This window comes from Charadrius vociferus, unplaced genomic scaffold (genome assembly GCF_000708025.1).
Source record: "Charadrius vociferus isolate BGI_N301 unplaced genomic scaffold, ASM70802v2 scaffold308, whole genome shotgun sequence".
NCBI classification, from domain to species: Eukaryota; Metazoa; Chordata; class Aves; order Charadriiformes; family Charadriidae; genus Charadrius; species Charadrius vociferus.
Genome location: NW_009649929.1, coordinates 406738 through 433663, shown reverse-complemented (window position 1 = coordinate 433663; position 26926 = coordinate 406738). Strand labels below are relative to the sequence as shown.

At 40.4% G+C, this 26926-nt stretch overlaps 1 protein-coding gene across 1 annotated transcript in view; it reads left to right on the top strand.

Annotated features, from left to right (window-relative positions):
- BRF1 (BRF1, RNA polymerase III transcription initiation factor 90 kDa subunit) overlaps positions 1-26926 on the top strand; it is a 159667-nt gene that overhangs the window by 28499 nt on the left and 104242 nt on the right. Inside the window, exon 3 of the mRNA XM_009891190.1 lies at positions 4166-4339. Coding sequence (XP_009889492.1) covers positions 4246-4339 — 94 coding nt within the window. The 5' untranslated portion in view covers positions 4166-4245. The remainder of the gene's footprint in view (positions 1-4165; positions 4340-26926) is intronic.

Sequence of the window (26926 nt, the reverse complement as noted above, 5' to 3'; positions counted from 1 at the left end):
CACAAGGCTTGTTCCATTCTTGCAGATAGCTGGACCAGCTCACTGCACACTGGGACCATATGGTCAAACTGGTGGAAAGGGCGTTAGCCAGCCGTTAGGGCTGATTGAAGCCACGCTGGTAGTCTAGAGCGAACGGTAGAGACAGTCGGGGGATAAACAACAAATGGAAGGGTGTAAAATGCCACCCAGTTAGAGAGGAGCAGTGGGAGTTGGGAGTATGTTCAAGGACTGATAGACATAATGCGGTCTTGTAGGTTTGCTGGAGGGAATTGCTCGTCTTCCCAGCCCTGCAGCTTGCAGCCGCTCTGTGGCTCCTCTCTGCCCTGGCCATATTGCTGGGGGAGCAGCCGCTCGTGTGAGAAGGTGTCTGAATGCGTAACAGGGTTTGTGGCTACCATTGCACAGTTACGAGGACTTTTCATGTTGAGGACTGGCAGTATGCATGGGTATTTGGTACCTGTTCATGTTTGTCTTCGTCAACAGTAACTGGAGTGTTGGATAGAGAATTTATTTTGATCAGTTAGTTTCTTATGCCCGATTTCTCTTTAGTATGAACATCTGCTCTTTAGAGACCAACAGATTAAACTGTTGTATTTATAGTTAAATAAAATACTACGGAGATGCATTTTTTTCAGCTCCGGAAATGTCAGATTGGTGAGATTGGCAGAAAAGGTTGGAAATCACAAAATTATATACTTTGGTTGTCATCTGGCTGGGATGAGGGTACTGTACAACAGTTTGGTACTGTACTGCAGTACTGGGATGATAGCCATTTAGCTGATACCTGCCTTTTCTTGGAGTTACATTTTGAATGGAGATTGTTCTTGAATCTGTGAAGGAACCAGGAGGAGTACAAAGCATCTAGAGCTCCCTGTGGAGAAATCTAGAAGCACGATTGCTAGTGATACTTTTTTTTTTTTGTTAGTGTTACATAAGATAACAGAAAAAATAGAATTTTGTTGTTGTGTTAAATTCAAGGGGTGGGGGTGGTAGGGGAACAACAAAGCTTTTGATCTTTCTTTAGTAAATAGGAGACTGGTTACAGAATGTAAATATTTATCTTAGATGATGCTATAAGCAGTACATTTCTTTCTCTCTCATAACAGATGAGGACAAAACCAAGTTAGTCATCAAGATGCACATAATTTCTAAGGTGTTTCTTGTCCTGTGTTAAGTTGTTCATTTGGGGGATCAATGACAGTGTAACAGTGGTCTTATTTTTCCATAAACGATATGACTGACACAAGACTACAAAGCAGCTTGAGGGAGTACTAGCACACAGAATTAAAGCCTTCACTGGTCTGCTGAAGGTTGAGTAAAACATTCAATAAAATATCATTTCCTAAGTGGACAAGTACCTTTCTGTGCTCTTAGATCTCTTCGGTATTTGTCAGTGGACAATCACTGGTTACCCCTAAAGTAATTGCATTTTAAAATATTGATGCTGGATGAACAGCTTGGCTAAAAAAAAATATATATTACTCAAACAAGCATACTGTTTACCTAGGGTGGATTATGATGAATTATATTTCAACATTTGAAACTAAAAAAAGGTTAAATACTCAGAATATTAATAGTAGTGTGGGGGATGGGACCAGCTTAGTGGGAAAATAGCTTATGAAAGAAATGAATTTTAGTATCTTCCTCAATGTTATTTTTTTTTCTCTTCTGGCATGTTCTTTGATTCTGAAGTGCCCTCTGACGTGTGGAGTCCTGTATGAGAGTGCTGTTCTTGGGAGAAGAATTACCTCGCAATGGGGACAGGCCAGGGGAGTGCTAGGAGAGAAGTCTCATTTGTCTGTTGCTTGCCTTGTTCTTACTCTACATCTCCAACTCGTTTGGGCTGTTCTCTGGTGTGTGCCCAGGACCACATCCGCTGCTGCCGTGATGGTGGCGTGGGAAACTTCCTCATCACCTTCTTGCTTGGTGGCCAGCATCATCCTGGTCCTTTTGGAGCCAGGTGGGCCCTCCATACTGGTTCCACCATTAGCCCAAGAAGCATTCAGGAGTGCATGTGACTCTTCCTTGGCATTGGAGACACTGTTCTCTTTATGTTTTTACAAAAGCTTTACGTAAAAGCAAAATTCAGACAACACTTAAAACTGCTGGAATTGTTTCTTGTTGTCAGCTGCCTTTGTGAATTTGAGGACATTGCATTGGACCATCTCACTTAAAGGGAATGCTGCAGTGATTCCAGTGGGGATCTCCCTGCAGCCGAGGGAGAAATACATGGGCACCGTCATGTCTATTTTTAATTTTTTGTTTTTTTAAAATGGTTGCAAATCTGCATGTAGTGCCTAAAATCTCTACAGACAACAGTTCATTGTGTCTTCATCCTGGCAGCCGTGCATAGCAAAATACAACCAGATAACATAGGAAGCTTAGGTGATAGAAAGAGGTGGCTTTCCATAGCCTCGCAGGTCCGTGCTGGCCTCTGGGGTGGATGTTCTCGGGAAGTGGTTGGTCAGGGGAGCCGCTTTGCTGCCACTGCAAAAATGAGGTTTAATACTTAAGGCTAAGTGCATTTATCCCCCCCCCTGCCCCGATTCTTTCTTAGGGTGATAAAAGTCATGATCCTGCTTCATCATACAGGTTGTAGAGTAAGAAATAAAATTCAGTTAGTGCTAGTTAGTATCTTAGTTTTGGGAAGATGTAGTATTTGTAGTTGAGGCTGGTGAGCACCAGTCCAGGGCTTGCTGATGGCAGTGGAAAAAAATACTCAGTTAATGGGCTTTGGATTACTCTTGAGTAGCTTATTGCACCCACACCTCCTGTGGAAGGTGACGTATCTTTCCCCGTTGTTACTTCTTCATCCAAATGTGTTACACCTGGTTGACCAACGTGCCTTAAAGGAGGTCTCGTTGATGAGCGCACTAATTGCCACTTGTGTAGGAAGGAGAAGCTGTCGCTTTGTGGCAGCTCGTGTTTGGCCGGAGACTTGCTGACCCTGGCTGCGTGTCTGGAGTCACTTTTTATTAAAGCTGAATTGAAGCAGCGTCTTTGGCAGAAGGTTGTTTAGCGGTTAAGGATTTTTACCAGGTAATTAGTGATGATGATGTAGGGATTTACATAAAATTAAGATGTGCTGTCTGTGCAGGTGCTGGTGTTCTGGTAAGCATCGTGTAGTCACCATTGTTTTCTGTGAGCGACGGTGGCTGAGGTGCATGGTACGTCGTACACCCTTCAGCAGAGCTACTCCTGACATCTCTTGAAGGGAACAGATGAGCGTTTCCTGTAAATACACGTACTGGAAACATCTGCCCGGCACATTGAATTAAAGGATTTTTCTTGATGTGCTGTCTGACCCCGTATGCTGAGGAACTTCAGTGCTCTGTTTTCCTCATGACTTCCCCCATCTTTTTCTTAAGCTGTCTTTTCGGCACACTCTTCCAAAGCTGGAGCTGTGAGGATGGACCGGACCTCGTTTCCCGCATCTGTCCCAGCAGCTGTACCGCTTCCTGCCATGAATCATCCGAAACACTTTTTTTTTTTTTTGATTGTTTTATTTAAGGGTGAAGGCACATTTGTTTTCCTGAAGCCACAACCTAATCTTGGCAGTCTGGCAGCCAAGCCTTAAATGAAGGCTTGGGTGTGAAAGCTTTCAGGGGAAGGAAGTGCTTCCCCATCGGTGGTGATGACGGGCGAGTCTGGAGCAGAGCCCCTTTCCTTGTGGGCTTTGGTTGTGGTCAGAGGAACTGCAAACTTCATCATTTTGGGCAGAGTTGCAGCAAAACATCTCTTCTGTTTGCACGTCAATATCAAACACACCATGACCTCCGGTTTTCAGAAGTTCATAGCTACAGCTAACCAAGTGCCAATTGTCAAATGATCTTTGGAGCAGGGGGCATAATCTTTTGCCTCAGCTATGTTTGGATCCTCTCTGGGGCTGATGTTTGTAGGTTTGTTTTCCAGGTCTCATTGCACGTATTTCAATTCTAGCAGTCTAAAACGAGGTTGTTTTTTGTCATGAGGAGCTGAGGATATATAGTTCCTGAAACTTGGGAGGTTATTGTATTTCATGCAGAGATGAAATACAGTATCTGCCCCCTCAGTTTTGTCTTTAAAAAAAACCAAAAAACAAACACCAAAAAAACCCCAACCCCAAAGCAATTAACTACAAAGTTGTTAAGCTTTTTTTTTTTTTTTCCCTTGGTAATTTTTCTAGGGAAACGTCAGATTCACCACTTGGGAAACCAGCTTCAACTCAATCAACATTGTCTGGATACTGCCTTTAATTTTTTCAAGATGGCTGTGAGCAAACACCTAACCCGGGGGAGAAAGATGACCCACGTAATTGCTGCGTGTCTCTACCTGGTGTGTAGGACAGAAGGAACTCCTCGTATCCTTTCACATTTAAAAAGTAAAAATAAATAAATAAAAGACATACTTTTAGCAAGTCAGCTGTCCCAATCAGACCTTTTTTCAAAATAAGCGAAGGTAAGTGTTTAGGACCTAACTTTGTCACTGTTTGTTTTACATAATGAAGTGAATGGGAGTTTTTACTGTGGTTCAAGTAAAATTTTTTCTTTTCTAAATGTACAATACCTAATATTTACAAGGAAGTATAAACGTCACTCTGCCTCCCCTCAGTAACTCTAAATTTCTTCTTTCTCAACATTTTCTTAAAGTATAAGATTGCGCTTTTCCAGTGCTTTGCTAGGGATTACTTGTTTATGGTGTGGGTTTTTTGTTGTTGTTGTTCTGTTTTTCTTTATGAAAACAAATGAAAATTAACTCCAAGCCTCCTGTAGCGTCACCATTAAAGAACAGTTTAGAGTTCCAGTGGATTTTCTAGTGGGAAGGACAGTATCACTCCCGTTTTAGTTTTGGGGAAAAGGCATCTGTTAAATTCTGAAATTTGCTCAAAGGTCGTACAGGAAATCGGTGGCTGGAGGTGGGACTGCACACAGGCCAGAGATGCAAGTGAGTAATCCTTGCCTCTAGAGCCATCCCTATTTTTGTCTCGTAGAATTTCATTAAAATTCATGCACGCTTTAAATACTGATGGCAAGCCAAATTTATTTGTTTTATATATTTTTACTTATTTTACATTGTGTTTCAGTTGCTGGAATTTGGAGTTTAGTATCAAACAATTTCTTCTGTGATATTTTAGTTTGTTTCTACTTTAAAGCAGTATGTGCATATCATCAGTATTCTGTTTGATTTGATGCTTTTTCTAGATTCCTGTTTTCATTCTATATTTTGGCAGTTGAACAGCTTAGCTTTCCTTTTACGACTGAAATGATTTTTTTATTTTTTTTTTTTAGTTTCAGAAACTACATTCAGTATTCTAAAATTAGTGCTTTCTGATAGTGTTGTGGTCATTGCATTTGCACATTTAAAAAAAATGTGGTTTTGCAGGAATAATGGAATTAAAAGGAAGGCTTGCCTATTACACTAGTCTCTTCTAATGTAGAATCTCTGTGTGAACTTTGAACAGTATAACTCTGTTGTTACCATAAAGACAGTGTTGATTTAAAAACATTGCCAATAATTTTTTTTATGCCCATATCACACTTTCAAAGTAATATATTTACAGTCTTTATTTGATACTACTGAATGATAGCCTAGCCATAATATGCAAATCCATTTTTCCTCACTGGTAGTGATAAAAAAGCATTCAAAGCAGTATGAGCTGTAATAGGCAAGTAGGTAGATTGTAATTTAGCAGCCATCTGTGCAGCAAGTGTGGCTAACTTTTCTAGCAAACAAAAATCCTTTAATCCTTTGCTTGTTTATCATATCCTTCTTTAAAATATTTCATCATGTGCAAAATGTACTGGTCTGGTTGACACTTCATAAATTCCTAAATTAATTTTCCCATTTTTTTCATTAAATTGAAATAATATCCTGTGTGGTATTTCACGTAAAATACTAGGACCAGTGTATGAATAAGACTGCAAAGATGAACTCTGTCTTTCTATATCAATATCACAAAGTACTGCATCTTCATTTGCACGGTTACTGTGCCACCTGGGAATCAAGAAGTGATAGTGCATGACTGTATGGCTCAATTTTGCTATTGTTGATTTTTCTTTTTTTTTAAATCCATTAGATAATTTTGTAGTTGATATTAAGAATTTAACTGTGTTACTTTGGGAGGGCGAGTTCAGCTTCTGTCTGTGTTCTGCTGTTTGGGGTTTTGTTTTGTTTTTTAGTATTTAAAATCCAGTGTAGTTTGAAAAACAAACCCCAAATAAATTATGGATTCTGAACATTGAAATATAAGTTCAGTTCCTGGTATCTTCTCCTTTAATTAGAAACTTGAAAACCTGAGAGCCACGGGTGCGTATTGCTGACCTTTGAAATGAAAATACGTTCAAGCCTCTGTAGTTTAATTATGATGATCATTATCAGCATGTTTTGTTTGTTTCCAGCCTAGATCTGGCAATATAGAAATGTGCTACAGGAGGCAGGTGTGTGTCCAGGGCCTTTGGTCCAGAGAGACCAAGAGCAGACGTAGAGGATGGCCATGTGACAAGATGCTTTAGCAAGGATGAAGATGCATGTTCAGGGTAATAATCTTGCAGTTGGTTTTGGTCTTCTGGGGAAGCCAGCAGAGGATGGTATGCAAAGAGGAGAAATATGGTGTACAGAGACCTACAATATTTGCAACGCTTCAAGATTTATATAACCCTGCTAAGTAGACTTACTGAGTTTAAAATGTTCATTATCATGGTGTTGGTTGTAGAACCTTTATGAAGAAATTTGGGAGAAATTTAGAAAAGGAAGTTTGGTGAACATATTTTAGAGGAAAGAGATAACGTGGAAGAAGTAGTGATGGGCAGCAGCACAGTCAGAGCTCAGAGACAGCACCTTGGTTTCGGATGGTCCAAATGAACCAGTGGAGTGACTTGGTAGTTGTAGAGGGCAGGAAAGATTAGCTGTGTACAGATCAGTCTCTGGAATAGAAGACAGCGTATTTCTTGAAAAATATTATGGTAGAAGGACCAAAGTATGTATGTGGCCTGGGGAGGTACAGTGGGAGGTAGTCAGGGGCTGAAGTGGCAAGAAATGTTGTGGCAGAACCAAAGGAGTGGGAAGTGTTTGGAGAGGGAAAGCAGGATTTAACTGTGTCTGCATTGAGTTCAGTTTGAGGGAGTGGAATGTATTTATCTGACACGGGTATCTGCCTATTCTTCTTTTTTTCATAATGTACGTGTCGCCAGCCAGCCTCTGTGTAAACGTGAGGAAAATTGTAGCCAAGTCTTACTGGTGCAGGCTGAATTATGCCTGAATAAACCTCAGACTGAAATAGGAAAACATTATGTTCTCCTTGGTTCTTATGCGTTGTTTAATTAATGCAAAAATGCAAAATATTCCAGTAACACAATTTTTTTTTAGCTGAAAAAATAGTTTGAGAACATAAAAGTTTATTTATCTGAAGTGCAGCTTTTATTTATAGTTCTTTAGAAAGTTTAATATATTATTTGAGATCTGAATTGATTTTACATCAGTTTATGGGGTTTTATTAGCCTATTTGACACAAAGCCCCACAATGCAGCAACTTTGACATAGCTTTTCATTTGCCTTGTTTATATTACTTGTCAGCATTAATGTTTTAAAGGGAAGATGGCTTACTAGCTATTAGCTGAATTTGGGAGGTCTTTCATCCTTTTGATGGGCTACCTATAAAAACTTTATTTTGTTATTCCCTTTATAAAATGTGTCTTATCAGTGTCAGAAGTAAAGGTATAATGCAAAAAGTACATCTGAAGGAGGTAGTGATTTTTAAATCCTCAGGTTCGGAACTGGTTGCCCCCCTCCCAGGGGCTGAGCGACACTGAGTGTTTCCAGTGACATCTGACTTCAGCTGGCAGCGCCAGCGCTCCGGGCATTTCTGACTCTGGCTCTTAATTTGTTTCTTGGAATAGTAACAGTCCTCAGTTGTTTCTCTTTAATGTTTTGAACAGCTTTTCCCCCCCTACATATGCCTGAATGGAAACAAAGGGCTCTTTAGCTGGTCCTGCCGTTTCTAAAAGAGAGAACTTGGGAAGAGCCGGGCAGGGTGTCGGAGTGACTTATGGGCTCGCTGTAACCTGTGGCTGCCACAGGGTCACCCGAGAACAATGAGTGGACAGGATTTTCCAGGTGGGATATCAGTTTGCTTTAATCAAGGAACATTTCATTCTGTTTGTAATCCTTTCTGCTGTACACAACTGTTAGAAAAACTGTACAAGTGTCCACTATTTTGTTTGTAATATTTTCCAACGCTGCCACCAGGGTTTTTTTTTTACAGCAACATTTTACATGGTAAATGTCTTTTATCCCACACACGTGCACTTTTAAAATTTTATTTATTTATTTATTTTCCTTTGAAGCTCTCTGGCAAATGCACCCTTAGTTGTAAACCAAATCCTGTCTTGTTAAAGAATAGTACATAAACCTTTTCCACAAGAGAAGACTCCTTGCAAAGTTTTCTCACCAGCTATCTTGTGTAAATATCCCTGTGTTTGCCTCTGGAGGTAAATTCGGGGCAAGTTTTTCCCCCTCCAGTAAAGCTGATCAGTCTTGATGCTGAGGGGCTTGCTGAGCCCTTCCCACCTCCCGGGGCTGGGGCAGCCTCCTGAGATTGAGGTTGCCCAAGTTATTCAGGTGGCCTTCAGCAGCTTTGTGTGTAGTCAGAGGAAAAAGATGGGGTCCTCCTGGAGCTGGTCCAAGGCAGCCAAGTGAGGCATCTCTTCTGAGTTGTTTGCAGAAGAACTTTTCCGCTAAATGTCTAAGAAAAATAACCTCTTAAATTTGAGTGTTGGGAGTAGAAGGCTGACAGGAGAAAGTTTGGTCCCTTGGTGTCTTTATGTGTAAACTTGCACTGGGTGGGAAAGCATAAGGCACTCTTCCTCCCCTGCTTCCTCTGCCCTGTGAACCTCCCTTTTGTTTGAGGGCAGATCACAAAGGCATTGCAAGATCCCAGCAGGCAAGAAGGATTTGGAGAAAAAAAAAAAAAGGGCATCTCCTCTCTGAATGGGGCAGTGCTTTGTTATTTCCTATTTGTCTGCAGTACTTGTACTTTATTGCCAAGCTATTTGAATGCCTCCTGGTTTAATGTGTTTATTTTCATGTCACAGTAAGGGAAGTTGAGAGTATTTATCTTCATTTCCAGGTGCAGAACTGAAGCTAAGTGACACAGTAAAAGTTACCCAGAAAATCTGTGATGGAGTGAGGAATTGGTCTCTTTAATCCTAGATTAGGCCTCAGCTACTGAGCCTTTCTGCCTTGTTAGTCTTTGCAAGAGAAGTTCAGCTAATTTCCTTGCGAGCATTAGCAGGCTCTGTTGGCTTCCATACTGTCCTGGGAAGCTTTGTATAACCTTGCCATGAGAGCCTTTGATGGATACATTCTTTGTCTCCCTACTAACACTTCAAGGTCTATCTTTGCAAGGAAAAGGGCAAGACTTCCTTTTTTCTTAGAAATGAAAAATTATATCTCCAGCAATCTTTTGACCTCTACTAAAACTTCCTGGAGCCAGCAGGCCTTAGTGTTCCCAATTAAAAAGTTAACTTTTGAAATTAGGCTTTAATCAACAAAATTTTAGAGCTGTAGTTAGGGAAGTTAATAAAACCAGTTTCTATTTCTCTTTGGTTAAGGACTTTCTTTTTAGTAACTGACCTTTTACTTTTGATTAAATACAGTTGCATTCAAAATGTGTTTTGTTCAAGTGTTGAGTGTGTCAAGGGCATAAGAGCTTAAAAATGGATTTTTAAATTGCACAGTTAAAAAATATATATAAATATTTACAAAAGCAGTTTGTTTTTTTTTTTCATTTCACTAGAATTTTGTGTGTGTGGTGAAGGACACCAAGATATTCACAGCAAGTTGAGTAGAATAGAATATTTTCAGTTGGAAGTGACCTACAATGATGATCTAGTCCAACTGCCTCACCAATTCAGGGCTGACCAAAAGTTAAAGCATGTTATTAAGGGCATTGTCCAAATGCCTCTTAAACACAGACAGGCTTGGGGCATCGACCGCCTCTCTAGGAAGCCTCTTCCAGTGTTAGACCATATTCTTGGTAAATAAGTGCTTCCTAATGAAGCATTTGCTTGGACTCGAAGTCTTGGAAAAGCCTCGTCCACTTCATTTCAACATTAAGTTTTAAAATTGGTATGCTTTTGAGTAGACGGATTTTAGCTGGGAGAGTTTCAATCTATTTATAAAAAATTGCTGTCTTAAATAGGGTGTGGCTAATGTTGCCCCATGTTATTTGCATCTATTTCCAAATAGTACATGTGTTTGGTAATGCTTGGTTTGTGTGATCATTCCTATTTGGTACCACGGGAGAAAATGCTGGAGATGTGGGGAAGAGGGCAGCCAGGGGCAGCAATAGAAATTTAATTTCTGCACCTTAATTTCTCCCTGTCACCCTCTCCTCCAGCCAGGGTTGGGACTGCTGGATTTCAACAGCAGGGCTCATGACCTGAAGCCAGCATATCCAGTCTCCTTTTCCATGGAGTGAAGGAGAATCATATGATTTTTCACTCCCAGTACTGCCTCACGCTTTTTTGCTATATAAAGAGATATGTGTAAAGCAAGTATGTTGCTGAGAGAATGAGGTGTTTCATGTTTCCTGTTGGTGGGAAAGTAAAATTTTCCTCTGCCTGTGCTCCTTGACGTTTTATACTCCGTTGTGTGGCTCCGTTCTCTTCCCCGCTGCATCCTCTTACGGCAAGGGCTGCTCCTGGCTGCTGCCCTGCGCTCGGGGACGGGCAGCAGTGGGGCAGTGAGGCAGGAGGGCTCGGGGCTATGTCACTCTTGGGTATCTTGCCTGTTCTCCAGCTGTATTGCAGAAGATCCTGTGTTTCCCTAGGTCCTGTGTTGTATCTGCCAGTCCCCTATGGATGTCTTTGTAGCATCTGAAGTGATGCTGGGTACTTGAGTTGTTCCACCTGTGATTTGCAGCGTCTTTTAAAGAGAATCCCTTCTTGAGAAGAAAATAACCCGAAGCCTTTTGAACTGGTTGTATGGCCCTGCACCTGGGGGACAGGGCTGGGGAGATGGTTAGTGGCCCTCAGGTTCTCATCTTGTCCCTTGGGGGGGAAGCCATAAACCTTATTTGTGCATGACTCAGATGTGGCAGGAAAATAGTGAGCGTGATTGCTGACTAGCATTATCCTGCAGGGAGCCCTGTTGCTGAAAGTCATCGAAGCTTTCCGCAGGGAGACCGCAATGTTAATGTGGAGATTCTGTACGTGGGTGACTTTCTTTGTTCCTTTAAGATTTTGAAAATAGAAAAGGGGAAGGGAACTTTACATTGTGTTGTGTGTCAACTCAACATCTTACTGTTTAAATCCTTGTGCTAAATGCCCATTATGGATGCTGCAGGGAGGGAGGGGAAAAGCTGCTGTAAGTGCAGTAGTGATAATTGACCCACTTAAGAGCGCTGCTCTAATTTTGCATGTTACAGCATCCTGGAAATTCAGATAAGAATGTTGATCTCTCCAGCTAATAGGATTTCTAAATATATCATCCAAAAGAAGCAGGAGGACTGTAATTTTGTGTGTGTGTGTGTTCAGGCTAATGTTTTGTTTAAAAATTGCACACTCTGAAAATCTGCTTTTCTGTTAACTTGTTACTAACTCAGGATAAAACAGTATTTGACCTCCGGTGCTGGCAAGGGGAGGCCTGATCCTGCCCCGTTGAATTCGCTGGCGAAGTGCTCACCAGCTTTTGTGTAGAGGAGTTTTTTCCCCTCAGGATGCGGTACCCAGCAGGTGGCTCAAATTGTCAACTTTTCCATAATGCAGCATTAAACAAAGTATCTGCAGAGCTAGAGGAGGGGGACAGGGTCACAAGATGGCCTATCAAGATTACAGATTTTTGGCTGGTTTTGGTAGCTTTGTTGGGGTTTTTTTCCGCATTTAAGGGAAATTTTGAACCGTAAAGGTCAAAATAATCCTCTTTTGACTGCAGAAATAGTTTTTTGCTTTACAGAGTGGAGTGTTTCAAGCCTCTCTCTAGACAGTTCTCCCTCAAACCATGTTGATGGATATGACTGCTGAAAACCACGGGGTTTGCGCTCAGTAGAGCTCTTGCACCTCGATTGTTTCGGTTTGGGAGATCTTTTGCCCTTGCCCATCATACCTTTCTGTGTTGGGACAAAACCAACCCCTTTGAAAGGAAAGGACAGGTGTTACTCTGTAGGCTTCTGGATTAGGTCTGCTGAAGCTTCTGTCGCTGTGGGCTTGAATTCCATTGTAGGCAGGTAGAAGTGTTTATCATTTGACAGTCCTGTGCTCCGTCACCATGTCGGGCCTTGTGTAACACAGGAATATTTAAAGCAGAAGCATCTGAGCCAGATTTTTAATGCACGTAATAGTGGTCTGTTATTGCATGCATAAAATTAATAAAATGCATTGCGTGGTCTGTCCTCTTAGTAATTAATTTCCAGTTTGGGGTTCCTGAACTGATGAGACATTGTCGTGGTAAAGGTGAAACAAGGAAAGAAACAGAAGGAAGGAACAGGAGAACTACGAAGGTGTCAGTAATACTGGGGTAAAAATCCGAGGGGCAGCCCTCGGCAGCGGCACTGAGAGGGGGTGATGCTTTGAAACATGGTGGCAGGGACATGGGAAGTAATGAGGGGAACGAAGGCAGGACGAGTTCTGGGTGATGGATGAGGGGAGGGAAGTGTTGTGGCAGAGAGGCCTCCTTCCAGCGAAATAAATACAAAGGAGGGACGATAAGGAAGGGGATCACACCTCTGATGTCTTTGACCTTCAGTGATCCTTGCATGCTTGTGAAAATAAATATTTAACAATCTTCTTAAAGCTTGTTTAAAAGAGGAAATGATTAGGTTGGCTCTCTGCTTAATTCAGAAGTTTATTGCTGCGTCTGAATTTCGGTGCTTATGTCAGCAAAACCAGCGTTACAACTAGGTGGTGGTGTAACCTGATGGGAGTTAATATGTTGCAAACACCAGCTAAATAAAAAAGCGTGGTACAGCCGGTCATTGTGTAGCACATTCTTGCTTTTGTCAGAGGATATGCTGGATGTGGAGGAGCTGCTTCCCCTTCCTTCCCTGCTTGCCCACCATCTCTAAGAACAGAATAAAAACAAAAAAGAAAAAAAGAAGGAAAAAAGTGTTACCTGATGCTTTGTTTAATTAAATCCTCATAGCAAATATGATCAATTAAGCTTGATGGTTTTGATCCGGTCACTGAAAAATATTCCTGGTTGGTAGCCATCACTAATGTTTTCTGCATTTTAAGTCAATTAGAAAATTAAACGCTCTCCTTCATTAAAATAATTTTGAAGATTGTGTATTTGCATTTTAATGCGGTAAGAATGATGCCTTAGAAGACAAATTCGTATTATTAAATAGTTTAAGATCAGTAATGCAAAATAGGATGAATAAAAGCCGTTGCGTTGAGACCTATAAGTGCTTCTGTGCTTGCTATCTGCAAATATTATTTTAGCTTGAAGTATTCTAAAACTGTGTACACTTTCATCATATTCTTAAGTCTGATGCAGCTTTTTTTGTCTTGCACTTTTTGATGTTAGAAGAACAAAGTGAAGGTATATCAGAGAAACAGTATTACCTTTCAAATCTGTTTTGGAAAAACAGGATTCATTCTCATACCTGTCCTGTCCTCATATCTTGAAAGTGGTCTTGATAATGATTTCTTACATCCTAATAAAGTATAAGCCTTTTAAAAATTGGTAAAAGGACTTCTCAAGAGCTGTCTTATTTGTTCAGATGTTTGTCACTAAGATTTTGTTTGCATGACATAGTCTTCATACACAAACTTCATACTGGAAATGCTTCGCAGTGAAAGATTTCTAGCATTTTGTAATCTCATGCCAAGTTAAATTGTGAGCTGAGCCTTTTCTAACCTTTTCACTGTTAGCCTGCCTTTATGGCAAGTCCATGTCCTTCCTTGAAGGCAAAAGAAAATGTCTTTTAAGTTTAACTGCCAGACTGGCTCAGTATTGTTGCAAGTACGAATGATGTAATACTCAATCACATGGTGGTATGTCTGCTATTTTCCCCCCTTTGAGAGAGAGAGAATAGTCTTTCCATCTTATCCAGTTTCAGCAGTTTGGGAAAATAGCAGTCTTAAATGAGACCCAAAACAACCAAAATCTTGATTTCTTCCAGAGCTCTGCTTTTGAAGCCAAATGTTCTCCATGCCTTTTTATTTTGACTTGCTAATTGGAAATAAGATGTTGAAGATAACGTGTGCTTTGAAACTTGTATGTTGTGTATTTTATTTAGATTTAATCCTTTAAACATTTGACAATAAAACATAAATTGTGGAGCTCTCATCTTTAGATCAGCTGTAAGTGAGTCATTTAAGTTTTCAACATCCTTCCAGTTTGGGAGAAATACAGTCGTTTCAGTGATGTTTTGACTGCATGTGTTGGTAAAGTGCTATGAGATTTGCTAATCAGTATTTTTAAATGGAGACATATAACTGTTTCTTCAATGAAGGAGCAGCTTGTCTGCCAAAAATAAAGTCTTAGCTTATGCCTTGACAGGGAGTAAAAATCAGAGTGCTCTTCAGATTCCTTTTGTATTGGTAAGCAGGGAGGAATGGTGAACAGTATATTTTATGTTATCATATATGAACTAATCATGACGGAAAGCAAATTTTGAAAGAGGGGAAATGTATAGACTTTAAAAAAAATACTTTGTGTGGACAAAAAGTTGTGTCTAACTTACAATATGCTATAATTTTTTTACTATGAAGAGAAGATTGTGCAGTAAAAATGCATACTCAGCAATACGACATGTACTAAATGAAATGTGAAAGCCTTTATTACCTAAAAACTAGAACTCCAAACACTGCCCCTGCCTTATTGTCAGGAGAATTTCTCACCTTATCTGTTTTACAGTATTTTTTCTTCTGTAATTGGTCCTTTTAACTTTTTATTGTGTTTGTAGAGAGCCTTTTGGCCTTGCAGTTTCCAAGGGGAAACAAAGTTGTTATTGTCATTTCAGGTACTGTAATGCATGGTACAATTCTAGGACAAACAAAAAGCTGGTGTTTCAAGTTCAACTGCAGAAAATTTGAGAGGTTACCTGAACTTGCTAGTTTCTGAGAAAGCACCACTGTGTCCTTGCTTTGGCATGACTTTGTCCCCTTCTAGCTAACTTGCATTAAAAATACACCCTCCCCTCCCACCCCCCCACCTTCCCCCGATGAAGCCATGGCTTCAGAGTAATGAAGCTCTCCCTATTCAGCTCCAAAGGTTGTGAGATTATAGATGCTTTTATGTGACTTTTCCTGTTGGGCAAAATAGCTGGGCTGTTTGAATTGAGAATATTTTTTTTTTTAAATTTGCCATTGAAATCACTAGTGGACGATCCTTGGTCTCCAGGGAAATGAGCAAAGAAATGTAAAATAATTGTAAGTCGTTACTGAAGAAGTCTTCTTTTAAAGAAACATCTGGAGGTTTCTGCTGTTGCGTCTCAGTTGGTACCTGAAATCAGAGAACGCTCTATTCTGTACTTATCTGGAGTTGAAAGTTGGGTTTTCCCATATGAGTGTTGTTAACTTCTGCAGAATCTAAGTTGAATTTTCTTTTCTATATGAAAATTTCTGGTCGTTAAAGGATCGGTCTTCTTGAGAATGCAACAGATGGACTGCATCTGTGCTGCTGTCTCTGAGGGACTCCCAAATCACTGCATTCTTGTCACATCTGGACGACCCAGTTCATTGCCAGTAATTATTTCCAGCACATATTCAGATTATAGTTTTTCAGTTGAAAAATACTTTTGTAAACATTCAGTTTAATTTTTATTATCTTCCACCTAGACTCTAAGCTCTTACTGTGGCAGAGGAAAGCAACTCCAGTATTGGTTGCTACTGTACTCATTCTTCAGTCTTTGAACTGGTGGCTTCAGTACCTCAGCTGTTTCTCATAGTCATTCAGTGATGAAACAAGAGAATGCCCCAGTCCTTGGTTTTTGCTGATAATGTTGGCAGCCCTCCCAGCAGAGCTGTAAACTGGTCACTTTCCTCCTGTTACAACTGGAGAACTTGGGAGCACAATCAGAAGCCAAGAATGTTGGCTGAGAGGTAGTATCCAGAACGTGAGGACAGCATCAAAGCAAGAAGCTGCAAAAAAAGTAGCTTGACAGAAGTGTTTCATCACAACAGTCCTTCCTACTGGCAGGTTCTAGGATGGGAGGAAAGAGAATGCAGAGCGTTTTCCACCAGCTCTCCAGCAGTCAGAGAAGGTGTGGTACATACAAGGAAATGTTTATGTAGACAATACATCTGAGGGTGATGAAATATGGAAGAGACAATCCAGAAAGCCTGTGTCCTCTGTAGGATCATAGAATAATTTAGATTGGAAGTGGCCTCTGGAAGTCATTTCTCCAGTTGCTCACTTATATCCTCAGTAGGTTGCTGAAGCCCTGCTCTGGTTGACTGTTGGTTGTCTCTAGCAGTGGACATGTCATATTCTCTCTGCGCACCCTATTGCAGTGTTCTATTACCTTCATGGCAAAGATTTTTTTCCTAATATCTAATGAGATGTCCTCTTGCTGCAACTTGCAGTTGTCTTTCGTTCTGTCTCTGTGTGTCTGAGAACAATTTGGCTCCATATTCTCTAGACCCCCCTCACTGGGCAGTTAAGACAGCATCAGATCTCCTCTAAAGCCTTGTCTTCTCCAGGCTGAACAAGCCCAGCTCTCACCTTTTCCTCACATGCTCCAGCCCTCAGCCGTTTCAGTGGCCCTCCACTATAGTCACTCCAGAGTACTTAAGAACCTAGACATGAACATGGCTCTCCAGGTGCAGCCTCGTAAGTACTGAATAGAGGAGAATAACCACTTCCCTCAACTGCTGGCAGCACTTTTGTGAATACAACTCGGTATGTGTTTGGTCTTTCTTGATGCAAGAGCATGCTGCTGACTCCAGCTCAACTTGTCCATGAGGACCTTGAGCTCCTTTAATTCACTCTGTTTCTTAGCTGGTCAGTCCCAGCCTGTACTCTAGCAAGGGGTTTATTCTGTCTCAGGTGTGAGATTTTTCAAGAAGTTCAAAGACAGATGCAGCTTCTGTCAGCCCGGTTCTCCAACTTGCTAAGATCCCTCTGAATGGCAGCCCCACCTTCTAATGTATTGACTGCTCCCCCAGCTTGGTGTCCTCTGCATACTTGCCTAGGGTGCCTTCTGCCGTGCTGTCTCGTTGCTAATCAAGACAGCGTTGCCCCTGAGGAATCCCTGTACTACCTGTCTGCTAGTTGGACTTTGTATTATTAATCACAGCCCTTCAAACTTGGCATTCCAGCCAATTTTGTGCGTACCTTCTAGGCCAGCTAGCCAAACCATGATGTCTCAACAATTTGGCTTTAAGAACACCATGGCAGACCACGTATTCAGCTTTGCTGAAGTCAAGGTGAGCAGCATCCACGGCAGTGCTAGTTTCCCCTGAGCCGGTGTCAGTTAGGGTGCCACGTAAAACTGATGGGTAGGTGACACTTTGCTCAGGGGTGCTGCTGAACTGTCTTTCCACTGGGCAGTTTAAGTGTTTGGCTAGTGCTCTGTATAGAGAATTTCTCTTTGCTCAGAGCCCAGAGCGATATGTCTTCTGACAACACAAGACACAAGAACAGGTGCTCTTTAATTTTATTTATTTTTTTTAAATTTTTTAGACCGGGTGACTAAAGCCCCTTCCTGACTCTCAGAAAACACATATCGACTTCCTTAAGGGGAGTTAAAAACCGAGAGGGCAATCAGGGCTGAACCCTGCCTCTTCTCCTTCTGAAGCTGTTGTTGCTGTGCAACCTGAAACGCAAGAGTTGTGGGGCCGGGAAAAGAGCAAACAAGCAGAAGCTTTTCTAGGTGAATGGCCAAGCTTTGGGAGGGCGTATACCTGGTCCAGCTTCCTTCTGTTGGGTTATTTCTGTGTGCTTCTTTATTATTTTTTTTTAATAATGTATTTATTATAGATGATTACAATGACCTAAGATGTAAACAGCTCTGGCAGTAGGACTGTAACTCCAGTTTGTTCCCTCCTAGCTGAGGGTCCTGGTGATGGAGTTGTAGAATTATAGCAGTTTACGGTAACAGTCAGTATTACAATCCCCATCTTCTGCTTGGAAAAACTGAAGCACAGAAAGGAAGCAATATGACATGCTCATCAGGGCAGTAGTATGATGTAGATCTATTTGTGTCCTGTGTGCATCTATACCTTATACAGTACTACACTGCCTCTTAGAATCTAGGAGTTCTGCTCTGCATATTACTGTCCTATTTGATTTTGCGAAAACCCTGGAATATACTTTTCCAAGTAGATTGGCTAAAACACTTGGTATTTTGGGCTAAAATTGTGAAGAGGAGCAAGTTCTGCAGGCTCGCTAGCTCTGGTGGTATACTGAGCTTGTTATCAAAATCCTAGGCCGAATTCGTAACGCAGCAGTGGGGGAAAAAAGTTATCATTTTTCTTGAAAGCTTTGCAAATATGGCACAATCAGTGAGTAGCTGTAAACATGAAACCCACAATAGCATTCTCAGTTGTTGTTCGGAGCAGAGCTATATTTTAGGAGCTTGCCGTCAGCGTGCTGTGGAATGTTATTTGAAATTACACTGCTTGGTTACAATAAAACTACTGCAAGACTGTGTGAAAGGAGTCTAAGGAGATCTTTCCCAGCGTATCACTGGCAGTTTTTATTTTCCCAGAGGCAGATGATATGTACATCATTACCGATTTTTTTTTTTTTTTTTTTTCCTCCTCTCGTGAAGAATTCCAGCAGCAGAGATAAGTTTACAACTTCTTAAAAACTGATAATGAAAGAGCAGTCTCTGTGCTGTAAGAGAGACATGAGATAAGTGCTTGCCATTGCTGCAGCGTTCAAAAGAAGATAATGCAGGGATAAAAGTTTAAAATGACACTTCAGGAAAATATTCCTCATTTTCCATCTTGATTAAAACCATTTATTGAAGGTTGTTAACTTTTAAGAACATGAGAAACGCCATTTGCAAGTAAATTAACTTCAGTGTGTTCACCAACTGATTCTTTGCAATGTTGTCTTAATGTTGTCTTCTGATGCTTTGGGAGTTCCTACTTAAGTCAAGTAAACACTGACAGTAATGCCAACAGAATTGCAGTATCTGTGACGAGTGGAGAATTGCAGCGAATTGCTTACCGAAGACCTGAATTTTCAGTAGGATATGGATATGTGTATTCTGGCTCCTTCCTACCCTCCTCTCCCCCCACACGCCTCTCCCCAATAAAAGGTTTTCCTTTTGCTCCTTAAGAATCCCCTTATAAAGATGAGTAACCAATAAACAAGGAGTTGACACTTGCTTTTTCTTTTTTAACACTGAGAATTGATATGTTTATTTATGAAGTGATTTTAGAGCAACTTGCTGCAAAATTGAATTGATTATTAAACTGAGTAAGGTATTTTAAAGTTACTGTAGGAGCTTCTTAGCTATGTGTTTTGAATAATAGAGGCATCAAAATTAGGAGGGAAAATACTTGAAAGGAGGGACTGAATCTGTGGTATGCAATTGCGTCTCTTTTTATTATGAGGAGCTCAGGATGTGACTTAGCTCTTAAGCCTTTTTTGCATGTTTTGGACAGGGCGGCAAATTTCTATGTCAATTTGCATATCATAAACCCACTAGTTAGATCAGGATGTTGTATTAAGACAGAATATAGATTGGGTATTTCAAATGCAGGGAGATGGTATGAAAAATAAGTGCTCACCATACAGTTAGTTACCTACTGGGAGATTATAGCTGAAGTACTTGTGAAAGCTTGTTTCTCTCACCCTTTGGGAGAGGCCTTGGAACCCTGGAGTCAAAACATGTACTATAATAGTAAGATAATCAGATTTCAGAGCATTTTACCAAGGAAGGGGAAAACGGTTGTCTTCATTATAAAAACATGATGAAGAAGGATGAAATATTTTTGTGGGGCAGTGGCAAAAATGGAACCAGAAACCCAGTGTCCTGAGGCACAGCCTAGAGACACTCTGGGCTATGCCTTTCAATTTCTTGGGGAAAAACAGATTCCAAAAGGGAAGCATTTATTTCCCACCCTTTTGTGTAGATAAAATACAAAGTGTATCAAATGCCTGCGACTTTATTTTCTCTGCTTAATACATCATCTCAAAGATTTATTCTCATTATTGAACTCTCTTGAAAAGTTAGCTACCTTAAAATCTCAGCTATGCTGTCTGTCTTCTATACCATGTAAACTCCTCCCTCCACCTGCTGTATTATACTTGTTCAACGACCAAATTTAATCTTTTTCTAGGGGCAACTTTTCAAGACATAAATTTGTTTTAAATTTAAAATCCAGTATATGTCCTTGAAGAGGAACGTGTCATGTTGAGAATTGTATCCATTTCAAAGTATGATGCATCACTTTTCTATAGCCCTGACAGGTATTCAAAATTGGTTTTTGATGTTTTTAAAGTTAGAAAAGCTATTGCACGTATTTTTCTTTTTTTTTTTTTTAAGTTCTTCTTGTGCCCTGTTCAGTTGGGTTCTCAGGAAGTGAAGGTGTCTTCTCACCCTGTGGGTGACAGCTTAAGGTAATCTCTCCTTTGTGCATTGCTGTGAAGTAGAAGTGAAAGACATGGTTGCATATTGTGTCATGTTCACAGGCTGGTAAATTCAGCCATGCTAACTCAGTCGCTTCTGTCTGTTACCATATCCCAGGATACCTGGATAACTGTCCAAGGAGGTAATGTGGGTCTTCTACTCCCATACTGCTAAATAAACCTCCCTTGAACACTCTTATGATGGTACTCTAAAGCATAGTGTGTGCAAGATGCATTATTCTGTGTTTGGTAAAATACTTTATTAGTAACTCATTTGGGATAAGCTGCTACTTAGGAACCATAAGGCAAGCCCAGTTTAGAAAGTGTAACTCTGCAATAAAAATCAAATTCTGTATACCTCTGTGCTGTTGTGACTTATGTAGGTTTCTGCTACAATGAACATGCAGAAATCTTTTTTTTTTTATATGCAGTGTAGGCATTTCTTAAAGTGAAAGCATGGGTTGAGGATTTTTCAACCCATGGATGCGGCGCATCAGCTTGACTCTATGTTTTCCTGTTTATCGAAAATGACTAAACCAGACTGCTTTGAGGAGTTCCGTCAGCGTGTACGCAGTGTGTTGTCCTGACTTCCAAGCACTGCTGATAAACTAGTCCTAAGCTCCCAGTTTTCAGCTCTGTGCTTTGTTTAAGTTCTGTAACAAAGGCAGGTGATTGCAGAAGTTATTGTGAGTTACTGTAATGCCTTTAATCAAACTTGCTTTGATTGCCACAAGACTAGCAATTAACAGTTTGGTAGCATTTGTGAAAGTGTTGCTCAGGAGTGTGTGTCTCGGGAGAGATCCGGCCACATCCATGAAGCCATTACTCCGGGCGTTTTCTGATGGAGTACTGTGGCTGTGAGGGAGTTCTCCTGCCTGCCGAGGTGAGGTTTTCTGACCAAAAGGAATAACCATTAGGGAAAAAAGTATTCCTGCATTTCTGCTTTCTGAATACAGGGGCTCCTATGGTGCACGGCAGCAAGTATCCCGTTCAAATAACGAAAGAGGTTTCTGCAGGTATGTGCCTACAGGCATGTGATACAGAAGGGTTTGTTCTGTCTCTGTGTTACATGACATATGCTGATATGATTCTTTTAAAGGCCTTTGAGAATGGGAAACTTAACACATCTGATTGTTGGACTTCCCCCCAGAGGCCATTAAGGAGTCAGCAGCCGCAGAATGGCAGGGATGCAATTCATTTATTTTTGAAGCTGTCCTGTTTGTTTGTTTTTTTTTTAAAACAAAGGCTTGTGTGTCGGAAACTTGCTGCTAAATGAGTGGCACTGTGTTACTTAAAGATACAACATAATGCCTACGTGTGGATAAATCAAGTTCACTGATACTGGTAGGAAAGCAGCATCTGAGTTTCTGTGCAGACTCTGCCATGTCCCAGCACTGGCCACAGCAGCTGCTGCGCTCCCGTCCCAGCAGAGGTCTGTGGAGATAATTCTCTGAGGAGCACTTAATACCAGTGCATTAGACTCAGTATGGGCATGAAAGGAAAGATGTAACGCTTGGCTTCTAGCATGGAAAATGTAAAACATTCTGTATCTACAGAATTTGGGTTTGTTCTGGTTTAATTGAACACTGTAATGCTACTTTTTGAAAAGTATAGCTGGGTGTTTACTGTGGGTAAACCAGAGCAGTACTATGATGAATTTTTTCACAGGAACTGTGTGTGTACTTAAAACAAGGAACGTGTTATCAGTTTCATAAGATTTTGGTTTACTCTGAAGCAATTATTCTGCAGGCTTTTGCTCCTTATTTGTTTTAAGGTTTCTCCTTCAGATAAGGTAGGTCTTTGTGTTTTGGAGCAAGCTGGGGAGAACTCTGCAAACAGTGTTACTTTAAAGAGAAATTTGAGAAGGTGGGATGGGTGACTGAGAGATTGTCTCAGGCTCTAATTTTGATGAATGCTTTAAGCCCGTGTGAGCTGGTGCTGCTTCAGAAAGAAGTCTTCTTGCTTTGCCCTTGTGTGGTCAGTCCTCCCCCAGTCCATCCCCTGCCTTCTATCAGCCCGGGTGTTTGTGCAGTTACATGTGAACTGGGGAGTTAATCCAGCTGAGAACAGGCAAAAAAAACCCCAAACTTATTTCAGACAGTTCCCTAGGCTGGTTTGCCACATTGCTGCACAAATAGCAGCCCAGGGAAAGGGGTGGTAATGGGCCAGAATCAAACCAGTTTGGGGCAGGCTGGCTGAGATTATTCTGGTTTGGTTTTTTTTTTTTTTTCTTCTTTTTTTTTGCATCTTTCCAAACTTTTCCATTTGGAGTTTTCTGAAAAGCAGAGTGTCAGGCTCATGACAGTGCTGGTTTTCCTTACCCACCTTTGAGCAGACAGTGATTTTTCCCTGCTTCAAGTTTCTGCCACTTGTCTCTCTGTCTCAGCCAGCTGCTTCCCATTTCCAAATGTGTGTGTTGCTGCTGTGCTGAATACCTGATTGTCATCTCAGAATAGTTCTTCCAAATCTGCACTTCTGAGTTTTGTGAAACTTTTCTTTCACTGTTGGTACAAGAGTCGTAACCTTTGTAGGCTTTGTACACAGGGAAGAGAGACAATTGAACTCCTTTACATTTACTTAAAGATTTACTATTGGTGTCCTCCTTCCCAGCTGCTTTTTTTTAATGCCCACTTTATTATCAAATAGTCATTCTTTGCAGATTTTTGGACTGTGCAATTTCATACCTGCTTATGTGTTTGAACTCTTTTCAGACACAGGATGTTTTCTGCAGTGACTTTACCATTTACTCTTGTTTCTTTTCCCTTGCAGCCTGAGCTGTGCTCCTTTCCTGGTGCCTCTCTCCCATTCTTGTCTGCCAGCCCCGCTCTTCTTTTAAGTTCTTCCTTAAACCTTGCTTCTCCTAGCAACCTCTCTTGTTTTCCCTCACCAGCGCTTGTTCGATTTACTGTTCAGGGGACGGCGTCTCTCTTTCTTGTTTGGAGACTTTTTGTTGTTTGAATATAGCCAACTGTTATTTATACATTGTCACATCATCCAGGTTGAAGATTAACCTCATGTGTCTCAAAACTTTTAAATTAATACTTACATTTTTCATTCTGTGCCTAAATTTTCTTTTCCCAAAGTTAATATGCTAACTCAATTATCTTTCAGTAGTTTAGTACAGATAGTCTTTGAATATTTTATCCATCTGGTATCCTGAATAATTGAGAGTTGACTGTTATAAGCATTTTGGGACAAGAAATAAATTTTTTTACTTTTTGGGGTTGTGTTGCACTGCATTATAAATTTACATGCGTCTATGTAAATACTTTGCAGTATCTCACAAAGCAGGTTATTTACTTGAAGTCAGTAACACTAGGAATACAGCCGAGCCCCAATCCTTTGAAGACCGTATTCTCTAAGGGCAGCGTTTTCAAAAGTGCTGAACGCTCGCTGCATATTCAGCTAGCCTGGCGTGCTTTTGAAAATGTTCCTCTAAATGGGAATGACTCTGAAGACAATTATTAAGAAAAGCTACAGCATTAATTTAGTAAAGACTGAAGTGAACGTGCACAGGGGAGTCTGAAGGTTAATATAGCTCGCAGGCGTTGGATCCATCCAGTCTAACCGGCTGTGGTGCCAGTCGGCAGCCCAGTTGCCCCAGATTTAGTCTTCAGTCACTGGAGATAGATGAGGGGAGAACTGTTGTCAGAGGCTAATTCTTTTCTTAGGTGAGCCAGAAAGCTGCACTCCTAACCCTTTCAGTTAACACCGTGAAATCAGGTAGGCTGAATGCAGCCCAAAATGCCTGTCGTCTTTTTTTAATAATCTGCATAGGTGATTGTACGATGCTGAATTACTGCCGTTAGCTTTGTCTTAACTAGGAAGAGAGAGGCCTTGCATGTGCTGAACTGTTAGAGAAACAGCCTGATTTAACTATGGAAGGAGCACGGCACTGCTTTTTGTCCTTCAGTTGGCGATTTTAAAAGACAGAATATAGAAAAATAGAGTTTTTATGAAATACACATGTGCAGCTGTGTGCAAAGAAGGGGGAAAAAAAAAGCCACACCAAAATGCAATACTTTTTTTCGCTCGTGCATTAACCTACACATAAACAAAGTAGCCTTTAATGAAAATAGCATTTGTGCTGACCAGCTTGATTTGTTAAATGCTGTTTTTATTTTTATACTTGGGTGCAGCCTGTGCTCTGTGGACTTCTTTGCACAGACAAAACTGCAAACTTAAGAAACATTGGAAACTGGCTCTGTAGGATTTCAGCCTCGAGGCAAAGCTTTTATTAGAGTTATCAGAAATGAGTTTTCTACAAAAGAATTGGTTGTGGTTATTATTTTCTAATCATTATTGTTCAGTGTTGGTGGGAAGAGAAATGTTTACCTTAAACAATTAGTGCTGTCAGTCAGTTTTAATTAATTGCTAATTAAATGGTGAAAGTTTGTAAAGCAGCAGAGATATAATTGTGATAAGTCATAATCAGAAATCACTTGGCGTATTAAAATACGGAAAGGGAAGTTTGTGAATTGGGTGTTGAACTGAAAGGTGAAAAACTGGGTTCAGGGCCAGCCAAACACTGTCACTAGGTTTTCACCCTGGTGAAACCTCCACTTCTACTGGGGAGACCTTACAGCAGCCTGCTGTAGGGGGCCTACAGGAAAGATGGGGAGGGACTCTTTATCAGGGAGTGTAGCGATAGGACGAGGGCTAACAGTTTTAAACTGAAGGAGGGGAGATTTAGGTTAGATATTAGGAAGAGATTCTTTACTCTGAGGGTGGTGAGGCACTGGAACAGGTTGCCCAGAGAAGTTGTGGATGCTCCATCCCTGGAAGTGTTCAAGACCAGGTTGGATGGGGCTTTGAGCAAGGTCCCTTCCAACCCAAACCATTCTATGATATCTCTACCCTCTCTTTTTTGTCTTAGCTCCGTGTGTTTGTTACTCTAAGTGCTTCTGGGAAGTTCTTATCTCTTATGTAGCTTATACAGAACCATAGCATTGAAATTGCAAACATTTAATTTCATTTAGAACTTGAAAAAATTTTGTTTTAGTATTCAGATATTTTGTTTTTGCTTTTCAATCAGATTTCCTATTGAGCTTTACTTTTTTTTTTTTTTTGTAGCCAGCTGAATTGCTCTTGTTGAGTAGAGAGAGGGGCTTTATTTTAAAATATTTTATATATTTAGTGAATCTGGCTTTAGTTTTTGTTAGAAACAGAAAGCATTTTAGCTTCAACTGAAAAAAGGTAACGCTTCATAAGTGGACAACATGAGTCTTATGGATGTCAAATTTCTGCTGAGTGGCTTGCAGTCATGATTCCTTGGCATTGGTCCTCTTTCTGTGGTATGGCTGATTTTGTAGTAAGGTTGTAAAAAATGTTCTGAAGGTAACTTACGAAAACTGTCTAACTAATGAAAACAAATACTAGACTCTCTATCTTCTCTGTGCTGCTCGTATGTGCCTGTATCTCCCAGATATGCCATGCTATGTAGTGGAAGAATTTTGACACAGTAGCATGAAATAATCTGTTTGAAAGTTTCCTGATTATTGTAGATTGTCAGACACTAAAATAAAGATTTAATTTTTATTTTGTTTTAGAGGGGCAACTACTCTATTGTAAATGATAGTTGTTATTTTAAAAGCATCTTCCACAATTTATTCCTGCATTTCTGTGTATAATTTTGGCAAATGGCAGTTTTGCCTCCTGGGAAGTGTTAATACTGAAAACCGAGGGGATTTTGCTGCATATAAGTACTTTAGGACTGATGGGATATGTAAAACATAGGTCTATCTGAAGGACAAATGCATGCTTGTTTTGGTATTTTGGGTTTTAGCTTTCCGGTACTATTCATTTCATCATGAACTTTTGTTTCCTCTGGTGCCAAGAATGAGATCATTATTGCTGTAATTCATGGTGCTCTCACATTATCCACAGATTACTAGATTATAGAGGCAGAAAAGGAGCGTTCTGGCCACTTGGTCTGACCTCTTGCATCATGTTGGTCAAAGGATTCCCTTGAATTCAATCTTTTGAAGTAAAGCCTTTAGACTCATCTCATTTTGATTTAAAAGTTTATAGTGATGGACAGTCAGTTGCATACCTTGGTGAAATTAGCTTGAAGAATGAACAGCAAAGGAAACGCAGTTGAAACTATTAATGCTTTTTTCTTTTTCTTTCTTTTTTTTTTTTTAAACTGGGTGCATTTATAACCTAAGTCCCTTTGCGTTTGTGTCCTGTTATTTTTGTATGTGTATATCTACAATATCAGTAGCTTTCTATCCCTTTGAGAACTTTTCCATGTGCTGGCAGTCTCCGTATGTGAAATTATCATTGTTTTCTTTTGGCTTCAAAGAAAACATTTATCTTATGATTGTATAATTTTTGAATACATATTAAGTATTATCTGCTGTTTTCAGCTGTTGTTGTATGTTCTCCTGAACTGTTCCAACTCTGAAAAGGAGTTTGAAAA